The sequence below is a fragment of the Clupea harengus genome, chromosome 2 (genome assembly GCF_900700415.2).
Source record: "Clupea harengus chromosome 2, Ch_v2.0.2, whole genome shotgun sequence".
NCBI classification, from domain to species: domain Eukaryota; kingdom Metazoa; phylum Chordata; class Actinopteri; order Clupeiformes; family Clupeidae; genus Clupea; species Clupea harengus.
The window spans coordinates 16,214,957-16,227,428 of record NC_045153.1 but is presented as its reverse complement, the minus strand read 5'-3'; the positions used below and the strand labels follow the sequence as shown (position 1 = coordinate 16,227,428).

Sequence of the window (12,472 nt, the reverse complement as noted above, 5' to 3'; positions counted from 1 at the left end):
CGACGTTGTACTCATCAGTGTTGCAGTCAGGTGATGATGAGTTGGTGTGCGCACAGGTTTTCAGTACACTCTTCTTTGTCTGTTTTGTAAATGCTGACCTCTTCTTAGTGTGTGAATGAACAAAATGGAATATCTGACTGCACATGTGTTCGCAGGTCACAGATTCCCAGTGCTTGATTATTTAACCTCTCTGCATCCTTCCCATTTCACTCATAGCCTTTGTGTGGGGTTGCTCAGTCCCTCAGCATCCTGGGTAATCTGTAATCTGTGAATTTAAATAGGCTTTTCCTGTTGAGTTTTGGTCCTGTTGTAGGCTGTTTCACACACAGAAGAGGTGGTGGTGTTAGCCTAGCACTATATCTTGAAAGTGGTAGAGAAATGAGTCGGCAGCATGCAGTGAGAACGGCGATGGTGCTGCTCACTCAACTCGGCTCTGGCTGAGGGGTTTCCCTGTCGCATCTGTGTGAGGGGGCGAGGCTTTTGACATTAACCCCTCACTTTCCTGTCCCCGTTCTGAGGTTGAACGGTTTTGACACCATACCTGTATAAAATGTTTGCTCAGTGGTAAAGGTATGATGACAACATGCAACGCGGAGCCCACTCAGGGTGGCTTTTCAAAGGGCTGTGGAAAATCCCTAAAGAGTAATTTCATTTTTTTCTCTCTAAAGTCATTAGGGTACAACCTTTTGAAGCACTTTTAAAATTAAATTCTGTCCTTTTAATTCTGTTAGTCATTTTGGAAAGGTGCGTATAATCAGTCATTATAAACCGTATTTATTGTGTAAGTTTTCCAACTGACATTGACCACAACATGACTGAAGTCTGAAATCTAAAAGGAAAGTTTGACAAATGTACAGGTGTGCTCTGGTCAAAATGCCATTTTTTTGTTGTTTGGTACTCAGCAAAACGTTCCCCCAATGATTCCATTTAGGCCTATTCAACTAAATTTGGCCTGAATTTAAACCACATCCCTATGCATCACATAGGTACCGCATCAATCTAGCTGAACTGACTAAAACAGGAAATCGCTGGCCTTCTGGTTGTTTTGATGTTGGGTTTCAAAAATGATAGGCCCTGCTAGATTTTCTGTGCATTGCCCTCAGTTTGGTTCTTGTTTTTGTCCCAGGTATTCCACTGTCCAACTGTCCAGTCCTGTAGCCCCATCCACCTCCCTTCCAATGAGTGTGTTACTGGTGGAAGCCTTCTATGGAGGCTCACACAAGCAGCTTATGGATGTGCTTCAGGAGAACATGGACGACTGCGTGGTCTACTCCCTTCCAGCCAAGAAATGGCACTGGCGAGCGAGAACCTCAGCGCTGTACTTCATGCAGAACATTCCCCAAAGTCCCTCCTACAGGTTAGAGATCATGTCTGGGTTGTCCTTCCGAAAACAATGGGGGTGACTTGCAGTGCGGAGGGAAACCCCTGTTTTAGTCTTTTGGTTTATTTTATTGTTATGTCATGGTAGGTGTCGGACATTTAGGATTCCATTCCATGCTATACTGTGATTTCGCTTTAGCAACAATGTGCAGGCCTGTTTTGTTTGATGTTCTGGCTCTTTCCTATATTTTGTGGGCTTTCTTACACAAACAACTGAGGGTGGGGGAATCCTCTCTAAATGCCTGAGTCATCGTATTTTTTATTTGGTTGACAGCCCCACAAACAAACACATCTCGTTCCTCTCTTTCGACACTTATTAACAAGGGACGTTGATTTTGTCTGATTTGTTTTGATAAGCTTTTGTTTACCAGAAATTCAGAGCCATGTGACTGCCATGCTCTATCGGGCATAGCATATAGCCCATATCTGACTCTCGATCAGATGCACTGACATTTCAACCACTTAGTCTCGCATTATGCGATCTGCCCCTCTTTATCGTTTTCATAAGAAGGTTTCTAAGAAAAGCTGTGTGTCGTGTTTCCAGAGTTTTATTTTACAGTATCTACAGTATCAGTATTATGGAAAACACACTAGGGGTGGGGGTGGGGTGGGGGTGGGGTGGGGGGCAGTAATCACCTTTTTATTTTGTAGACATGGTCTACCAAACCTTTCCAATTTGACAGGCTGAATGAAGGGGACTTTTTTCATTGTGGGATACCCACAGTGGGTGGGGAAAACACTCTAAGTAGCTGTGGCATCCTTCGCATTATGCTATTTTTGATTTGATCCTATGCAAATCACTGATTTTAGTTGATGATTAAGGATTTCTAAGAAAATAAAATATTGGTCCATGTGAACTGAATGTGACCTATTAGCTGTACCTTTTCGTCATTCTCAGCTCAGCATTTTGTTAAATGGCTCAAAGAGTCAGTCGATAATGTTTGTGTTTAATCGTGGACAATAACCTGTGATGGTGGGTGAAAACACATACATCCTTGCGGCTTATCATGGCAAAACCAGAAAATACATCAGTGCCATGCCAAAAGCAGCCTTTCTCTTTCCAAAACAGTAATTTCTAGATGGGCTTTCTCGCAAGCAGACTTGAAACCTGACTAAGCAAAGAATGACACTCGGCCACCCACCCACAAGCCTCTCCGTCTACAGGTTTGCTTTTGGAACCTTATATGTCTGGGTAGGTTCCATCTCAGCTCTCAGCAGCAGCAGCAGGAAGCTTTAGCTCGCTGGAAATTTCTGGTAGTTGCCGAATGTGGACACGTCATATGGTACAATGGAAGCCAGTTTTAGCACGCTTTGTTATTTAGCAGATGTAGAGAAAAGGTAGAGAAATTCAAAACAACATGGATTTATCTAAGCAGGAAAACAGAAAGCTGATTTCTAGTCAGGATATGCTAAGCCTGTGTATTTATTGTGGTACTTTGTTTCATATTGTTTGATAGGAATGTATTTTTGGTCATTTACTTTCCACACTGTGCAACAGCTCACACGCACTACTTCTGTCCTGGTGGCACAAGAAAGGTTCACCCTGTTGATGGTTCAGTTTGTACCTATGCCTGAACAGAAAGTTGGAACAACTTCTGGAATTTGTTCTTTTTATTTCTAGTTATTTGTTTCCTTGAGTTAGTGCTAGCCTACACACATTTAAGACATATATAAACAGAAACAAGTGCCTTTAATATGGAGATTGAGAAAAGATTCAGCTGTGTATTAGGAAAGATTATTTGGAAAGATGATCGTATAACATCAGTACTGAGGTTTTCTGGCATAACAAGATACAAACCCTGAAAGGCCACTAAATCATGAGGTCATCTGGGTAAAGGTAATCTAGAGTACATTCACTTCAGAGGCTGGATATATTTTCTTTCTTGTGCTTAAATTAGTTTGATATGGTGCCTTCAAAGATGTGTTGCCTGTATGAAGTGAAGCACTAATACTTTTCTTATGACATTATTATAAACAATTTAGCCAGTTTTACCAGTCACCCAGACAAATAAAGAAACACGAGGACAGCAAAGAGATTACTTAGTACAACCTTTGATATCTGCCAGTGTGAGATTTCTGACAGAAGTCATGGTACAGAAGTGGTAAGCCACTGCATTAGGCTTTGTGTAGGTCATATATGACAATATATGGCTCTTCAGAATGCTGCAGAATGTTCCTTTGATTTGAATGGGCCACCCCAACATTCGGAGGTCCGATATGTAAGGGATAATGTATAGTCCGCTGGGCAGTATCGGGAAACATATTACAGCGGACTATACATTTTTCCTTACATAAATCATTTATGATCAGAGCAAGCTAATAAGCTTTGGTGTTGTATGAACTATTTTGCCTTTGTGGCTGATGTTATCATTAAAGCTTCAGTTCAGTTGAAGGTGCACTTTCTGCATGATAAACATGGAGACTTGCCTATAGGTCTATTTTGTGGCATTGACAAATGCATTTAAGTGATGCTAATGTCATTCTTGAAGAACAGAAGGACAATTATGACATGTTATCCCACACTATGGACATATGTTTGCCATTAGGTTGAAGAACACATAGGTCATCCATGTTTATCTATCAGTTATAAGATTAGGAGGATGAGCCAATGGACAATGGTTTTATTTACTTGCCAATCTTTGCAAAAACATACTCAAGGAGGCTGGTGTGTCATGTCTTGGTTTAACATCTGTTATCCTGCAGCAGTTAAAACAGGTGTTGGCTCTAATCCTGGGCTTTTTTCTCCCTCAAGTGCCTTGTCTAGTTTAAGGTGCATCTACTGAGATGAAGGTGGCTCTGATCAAGTCCATTAAGGAAAACTATAACCTTTTGGAAGCCTCACTCAAAGGGGAGTTAAATAAGCCCTTCTGTTCCGTGGGGACTAATCCAAGAAACTACACAGGATGTCCTGTGGACTATTCTTGCCAGGAGCAAAATGGGTAAAAATAGTGATCCTTCATCTGGTTTGAGTCAGATATCTGCATTGGTAAGAGTCGGTGGGGTTTACGTATGTGGTCCTCCACTGCCAGATATGGGACAGGATACGGGGAGGGATAATCCTCGCAGGCAGAGGCGAGTGGTGTCACGGTCTCGTGGACAGCCTGTGGGTTCCCCACATCAAAGAGGCCAGTTCATAGGCAGGCCGGCTGACAGACAGAAGAGTCGACAGGGGCTGGGTTCATTTAGGGAGACCCACATCTTCAAAGACCCTCATTTGGCTCCCTCGCACACGTCCTAGTTGAGGACAAAGGGTGGATCTATCGCTTGTCATGTCCTTCAGAATGAAATAATGGGCAATCACATCCTCATCAGTTACAGATATCATTTTCATCTTCATGTGATGTCAGGTGTTGTTGGTGAAATTGGAAGGTCTTTTGGAAAGTATCTCGGAGCTGCTGCTAGTACAACCTTTTGTGGGATACTTCATCTATCCCGCTTAACATTCTGGTAGCAGTCATGGAAAGAGATGCTCAGGGGAAAAATCTCTCAGCCTATCCTGAGCGCTTTAATCAGCAATGAAAATGTAATTTCAGTCTGACTGAGCTGAACAGTCAATAAAACAGTAGATCAGGCAGATATATATTTTCTAGTTAGTTAGCAAGTCAGCGTGAAACTAGCATCACTTCTAGCAGCTTTAAATAGATCATAAATAGATCATAAATTAGGGGGACCATATTGAAAAGTGACAATGTTGTCCGTATACGAGGTGTGGCTGTTAAATAATAAGGCTAATGCTATAATTCAATTGTAATGAAGAAAACTGGTTAGACTCATATAACTCGTCTATACTCATAACAACAGACCCTTTATTTACTAGCCACACCTTGTATGTGTCAGGAACAGGAGATTTTTGTGGACGGTGTTTCTGCCCTCTAAAAATTATTCCTCTGTTTTATGGCGGTGACTTTCTCTTCCTTGCAGGGTTCTGCTGGCTAGCTCAGTCCTCAACCTAGCCGAACTGGTGGCTCTTCGCCCTGACCTTGGTCGCCTGAGGAAAGTGCTCTACTTTCACGAGAACCAGCTTGTTTATCCCATCAGGAAGAGCCAAGAGAGAGACTTCCAGTACGGCTACAACCAGGTCCTGTCATGGTAAAGACCGCTATTGAGTTCAGCATGTTTTCTTAAATTATACATCTAAGATAAAAAAAGACTGACAGCTGTTCACTAGCAAATATCATTCGCTATTTGCGAACACTGACCACAGTCAAAGGTCAGTGGTCTACCTTTAGGAAAGAACCCTTACTGTGGTGATGGTGAAATTGGCCACACCTTTCATGGTTACAGTTACCTTAACTTTTTCTATATGTCACTCTGTCACCGTAGGAACTGGGTCAGTCACACGTCCCCTACCCTCTTTGTTATAAATACGCAGCATGTGTTACTTTCCATTGACTGGTTGACTAATGTATGATGTTGTATGAGGTTTAGAAATGGTGTCATTTTTTGAATGTGCACAGTCATTGCTTGTCCTGGCAAGCTGACAAGAAGTACTAAACAGAAAGTAATATGACGGATGCGGAGACTTATTAAAGAATCCCTATACGATTAAGATCTACTCAAACAGTAGTCTGTGTTAAAGAAACGGTGTGGAGGAAATGGTGTGGAATGGTTTTGAGAGAGACTGTGGTTAGGTGGAGATGACATAGGAATGGTTACTCATTGTGCTCCGAAAGGTTAGGCGTAAATGAGCCAAAGATGATTGACAGCTCCTGTAAAGAAAATAAAACATAAGAGTGAACATTTTTTTGGGTTAGGTGCGATGTATTCTAGCAATGACGAATACGATACTAGAGAGACCTAATATATGCAGATGAGCTATTTTATGATTGGCTTGGTATTATCCAACAATACACAGACATATTGCTGATAGTTTAGCTCAATCTGGTTGAATTTGTAAATCAGTTGTAATGATCAACAGGAGCTCATTTCAATAAAAACAATTGTTCATGTATAGTTGACAACTAATAATTCCTATTCACTGTGCTCCCTCTCCAGCTGTTGGCCATTAGTGCTTTCAGATGTGGTATCATTCAGATATTAAAACTCTACACTTTAACAAGTAGACATCATGTAATACACAAATCTACTTAGCTGTGGTCAACATTGTGTCTAGAATAACTGGATGAATTTTCTTTATTAAACTGGTTATAATATTTCATTTATCAATAAAAAATGTAGAGATATCTGATATATCATGAACCTTTAATTATTGTTACTCTTTTTTTAATATTGCTTGCCATCATTAGCTTGTAGCTGGTTTAGTGTCAGGCCAGGCTAACACATCATGTTTTCTAGGGCATGCTACAAAAAACACGACTTACAATAGGAAATAACAGTAAACGTGTTGTTGTTTTACTTCTCAGCTTGGTCGCAGATACAGTGTTGTTCAACTCCACCTTCAACATGGAGTCTTTCTTGACCTCCATACCGTCCTTCTTCAAGACAGTTCCAGACCACCGGCCCAAAGACCTGGACCTCCTCATCCGGCCCAAGTGCCAAGTGCTCCACTTCCCCATCCGATTCCCCGATGTCACAAGGTCAGCCTTCTTATCCCGAGCGACAGCAATTTGCCTTCTAGGGATCACAGAGCCACTGATTAAAGAAAGCAGTGCATTCACTCTTAATCCGACCCAGAAAGCTGATAGAGTTTGGGAGCGTGGTTAATGGCAAATCTGCAAAGTTGTGTAAGAGTGTGATTAGAATAGACAGCTTTAATATCCTGTGAGTATCACTCACTCACACATATACACACACACACACACCCACACCCACACACCCACACACCCACAAACACAAACACAAACAGACACGTACACACTCATGCAGTCACAGGCCTGACTGTCATGTTTGTCACCAGATTATTCTGGTAGCTCATTTCAACATGCATGTTTTGGTGTTTACTTGTGTACCTCTTGTCATGCAAAGCTTTTCTCTTTTTTGTTTCTTTCTGTGTGCACTGGTACTAGATCTCTATTAGAAACTCTTTCAGACGCTTCGTTTTCTGACAAAAATGCTACACGGAGAGAGATTCTGTTAAACCATCACAACATTTTCCGTTAAACTGGCGCTGTTTAGCGTCTCCTGCTTGTGAGTCGACCAGAGAGTTATTCTGGCACGGACGCCGGGTCACCTCTTGTGGCCAATCGATTGGCTCCAGGACTCCCTTTATTAACTGTCGTCTCGGATCAGCGGAGAGGGGTGGTACTTTTTTATTGCCCTGTTCCAAAACAATGTACAGTGAAGCCATCCAAACCCGCTCGCTCGACTCAGCGGGCCTGCTTCCCATTAAGGTTCAAATCAACAGCAGCCCGTCGCAGACATGAACGTGACAACATCACAACATGGTTTCAGTTTGATTCTAAACACTGCAGAATGCTATTTTTCCTTTGATTTTATTTTTGATTGCAAGCTTATTTTTTCCCTTTCTGCTCAGGTGTGAAGGAAACTCCATATTTCTAGAGATCGTAGTGGATGTGTGCTATTGATCCTACATCTTCCTCTTTTTAGTTTTTTGTCAAGCACAAAACACACTTACCCACAATGTTTTCTTTGGTACAAGCACAAAAGGGAAAAAATCTTGAAACAAATGATGCAGTTTTGAAGCAATTCTTATTCTCACATTTTTTAAACTTTGCCTTTCTGCGGTCGGCCCCCAAACTGCCGTGGATAGATGGGAAGTCGGCTCGCTATACCAAAGAGCACACACTGTTGCGAGGGAGCTCTTGAAATGTGTTGTGACTAATTATTTAAACCCACCCTGGAGGAGCGTGAGTCTATGGAAGTGTGAAGTGGATTGAGGGAGCCTGAGGTGGCTCCGTTATCGGGGGACTTCACTGAGCGAGACTTTGTCGAGGTCCGTCGCAGTTTGTGTCACATTGAGCAAAAGAAACACACAATAAAGGTTGCAACGAATGTATCAGGTTTAGGACTAGAAATAATGTTGTTATGGTTATCTTCTTGACTTATTTTGGGGAACATACTTTGGGAACAGGAGTTCTAGTGATGTAGGGTACACTGAAGGAGCCATGCTCTTGTAGATTTGAGGAAATAAGAATTTTAACTATGAAATTGTCTTTTATCTTTCTGATTATGTCTCTTGAGCACACTCTATTCATGTGCGTGTGTGTGCGTGTGTGTGCTTGTGTTTGTATGCTTGTGTTTCAATGTACATATCAGTGGTAAAGAATGTTGCAAGTGAGCTGACACTGATGACACAGGGCTCTTGCCCAGAGTGTTTCTCAGCTCATTTTCAGATGGTAATTTGCCTGATCCAAAGCAAACTCACAGAGTGTAAGGAAGCGATTATATGCATGGCCGACTACCCCTTAACGTGCCCGCGGTCTTTTTCTGAACCGAGTGCGTCCAGCTTTTTCAAAAAAATGATAAAGAAGAGAAAGAAACTGCAGAAGAAAAACAGGGGAAAAAATGGCTGTAAATGAAAATACATTTAGTTAATGAATGTAAATGAAATAAATTCAGAAATAACACTAAATGATGGAAAAATGTAATACCTAAAGATTAATCTTCTTAAAGGTACGGTAGGCAACGTTGGAGAAACCAAGATTAAGGTAGATTTTGAAGGTATAGAACCGAAAAAAATCCCAGCCCCTTCCTTTAGGCCTCCCTCCAAAGCCACTCCTCCAAAACACATCAACGCGTACAGCGTCCATGAGGGAGAGTATCGCGAGTACATGAGCGCAGTGAATTGCCGCTAACCATATCCAACTCATGTCTCATTCTCATTCTCACAACTGCAAAAACCAATAAGCCACATCACAACATTTATAAAACCTGTTCCCATTCAAAGTGAATATAGACTGACATGAGATAAATACCTTCAAACGACAAAATATTACATACAAGGTCCATGTAAACCATAGCTACATAGTCTACTAGTGTACACCTACAGTATAGATTATGTTAGTGCTAATACATAAGGTAGCAACATTGGTAGCTAGCTACTTTGCCTACATAGTTCAGGAAAATAACAAATTCCCCCCAAAACAAAAAAAAACATATAATTACATGTCCAACAGAAATACAGCAACCATGGCCTCATTTTTCATATTCTTCAATTCCTTCAGCTGTCGCCATCATTATGTTCTGACTATTGGGCCTGTGTTGGGTTAGGTTAGAGCTAGGTTAGAGCTTGTTACACCAACTGCCACTCCACCAACTACAAAACAACAACTGCCTGCCCTCCTTTCCCTGTGGTGGGTGCTTTGACTGAATGGTCAAGCTTGGCTTCTGGACCCCTTCATCCTTATCTCCTTTGTTGTTCACAGACTTCTGTGGCCGAGTGGTCGACTGGCCCACATATAACCCATAACCCACATACCGGACTGTGCTTCTAAGTTTGTTTTACGGCGTTTGTGTTTGTTAACCATGAAGGCCTTTCGGTACACAGCCCTTGAACTTTTGTGGTTCTCCGCCACCATTGGCACTCTCAGCAGCGATTCTCCACCTCTGCAGGGTAGCCGGGATACACTCCGGAAACACTAGCCTATATTCGTCGAGGCTCTGGTCGCACCCTCGTCATCCAGTGGGCTGTCAAATCAAAACCCTACACTGTGGTACAAACACCGACCTTCCAAATCTACTCCACATGATGATTGTCCACGGCGACTGCCGACAGCACAGCACGGCACGGCTTCCTAGAAAAGCCTGCTCTAAGCTTCCCAAGACCCGTCTAGTCTGTATGCATTCTGTAAAGCACCCTGGGCTCCAGAAAGGTGCTATAGTAATACAAAATCTGCATTATTATTATTATTATTATTATTATTATTATTATTATTATCATTGACAAGCCATACCAATGTTGACTCTGGTGTGACCTATTGCTTTGTCTGAATGAAATGATTGGACAGGCTTTTTACAGCCCTGTGACTACCACAGAGCATTTGTCAGATTTATTCATTGCTGTCAGGATGCGAAAAGAGAATGTCAAGAAATACAACAGAAAAAACTTCTAAAATAAATTACCTACCCTAGCTTTAAGGGCAGGTTTGCATGTGTAATTTTGCTCTTTTAGGTTCCCATATGGTGGAATTTACTGAAAGGTTGGACTTAAAATTGACATAGGTACTGATCAGTACAGTTTGTCTTAAATCTCCCTGCACTTCAATCTATATAACCCATGGCTCTTCAAGATGCCAAAATTGATTATAAAAACTGTCAAAAGTCACCATGCTAATGTTGTAAGTGTTGCTACATAATCACATAAATTGTCATTAACTTAATTTATATTGAACATTGACTTACATTGACATCTTGTAAAATAACCTGATGCATACATTAATTCCAAGCAGACGTATATAATGCATCTTTCTCCAGGCTTGGTTGTTAGTTCTTTGTGACGAAAGGCTAAGATTCTCTCACTAAACTGCACTGTTGCTGAACAGATTTTTGTTGTGCGTGTCGACACTGAGTTAGTTTTGTTTCATCTGCATTAGCGTCCATCTATCAGGAGGCCTTTGAGACGCGAGGACTAGTAATTTAATAGCCATTGACCTTGGCCAGCAGGAGACTGTGGTGGCTGCCCATGCCACCTCATCAATCTCTCCCAACTTTCAGACTGGTAGCTTTCTATTCTTCCCCTTTTCTTTGCGGAGTCCGTACACCGTGCTCCGTTACAAACAGTCCGAATGGATAATAAAACCAGAGTGCACACGTGACGAGCAGGTGTCGAATTCAAGTGGTTTGGCCAAAATAATAACAAAAAAAAGGGGGGAGCAGGCAAGTCAGCCCAGGACATTCGTAGCATACTTAAATTTGCCATGGTTCTCTACCCCATTATGCAAATTTGATTCAGTTTCCATAGCAGTTTGACATTGTGAGGTTGCCACAGAAAGGGCGATACGCACAAAACAAAGCAGAGATTGATGATCATTAGTGTGTTTTTTTGTGGCAGTGTGTGCTTTTTTTTTCTTCCCTTTGTAGACATTGCAGTAGTAAGCATAGATTTAAATAGCTCGTTCTCTTTGAGGTTTGAGAAAAGTGCGGTGCAGTTAGCACGCAGATGTATGCATTCACCACACGTATGAAGGACCTGAAAAGGCTTGTGTGTCGACTTGGAGGTCAGGTTTTCATTAGCTCTGTTAACTCGCTGCAGATAACTGAAGCTACTTTAAAGTTGATTGAGAAAAGGGTGGGTGGTGGGGTGGGGGGGTTGGGGTTGGCTACTTTTAAAAGCCTTTTTCGCAAAACCCATTGATGTGACTCTCTGTCTCTCCAGGTCTCAAATGACTGACTGGTGGAATGAGCCTGTAACCAAAGCAGATGGCAGGATATCCTGCTGCAGAGATTCCCTCCGAGAAAGTTCAGATGGGGAAATGCGCGCTATCTGTCTTGCATCTTGCGTCAATTTTGGAGGCCGACACATTCGTGAAATCTCAGCCCCCTTCAGAGGTGGTCACTAAGACTACAGTGGGTTTGTGCATGTAGTGTGACTGCGTCATTTTAATATGTTGTTTAAAGAGGTGCCATCCAACAACTACAGCCGCGTCTACATGAGCTCTTTTAATGTGGCGTGTATACTTCTCCTCGCAGTTCCCATCAGAAATGGAACTTTTTTTTTTTAAATTAACTTTTTTTTTTAGGATTTTTGATCAGACAGGATAGTGAAGAGAGACAGGAAATGAGTTGGAAAGAGATTGGGAGTGGGATCGGGAAATGACCGTGAGCCGGACTCAAAGTTGGGTCCCCGTGAGCGTTAAGACAGTTCCCGTGGTTCTGAGACCGTATCTATGGAAATGGACACGGACAACAGAGATTAATGGTTCTAACCAGTTCTAACTCCATATGAGGGTCATGGGTGTAGTTATCCCAAGTCTGCTGTGTGCTTCTCCCTGCCCCCAGACCACCCGGCCCATGGCATGCACAAAGGTCAAACACATTGCCTCCACTTAGTGCCCAGCATCAAATCCTCAAACAACTCCGACACGCAGCGCACGCGGCTCTTTGATTACTCTCAGTCAGGATGAGGGCGGCGCGAGGGATCTATCTCTCCTAATCACACCAAGGGGATTTAATCACATTGGTGGAAAAGACAGCAACATCTGGTAGGCACCTTTCGAAATCCCCCACCCCCACC

General features: G+C 42.2%; 1 protein-coding gene across 3 annotated transcripts in view; it reads left to right on the top strand.

Moving 5' to 3' along the window:
• Positions 1 to 12,472, top strand: part of gtdc1 (glycosyltransferase-like domain containing 1) — a 37,509-nt gene that overhangs the window by 5,827 nt on the left and 19,210 nt on the right. For 2 of the 3 annotated variants that reach the window (XM_012828360.3, XM_031584632.2), the window contains exons 2-4: positions 1,127 to 1,357; positions 5,302 to 5,469; positions 6,744 to 6,917. In XM_012828360.3, coding sequence (XP_012683814.2) covers positions 1,127 to 1,357; positions 5,302 to 5,469; positions 6,744 to 6,917 — 573 coding nt within the window. The remainder of the gene's footprint in view (positions 1 to 1,126; positions 1,358 to 5,301; positions 5,470 to 6,743; positions 6,918 to 12,472) is intronic. The other variant, XM_031584640.2, reaches the window with a different exon arrangement.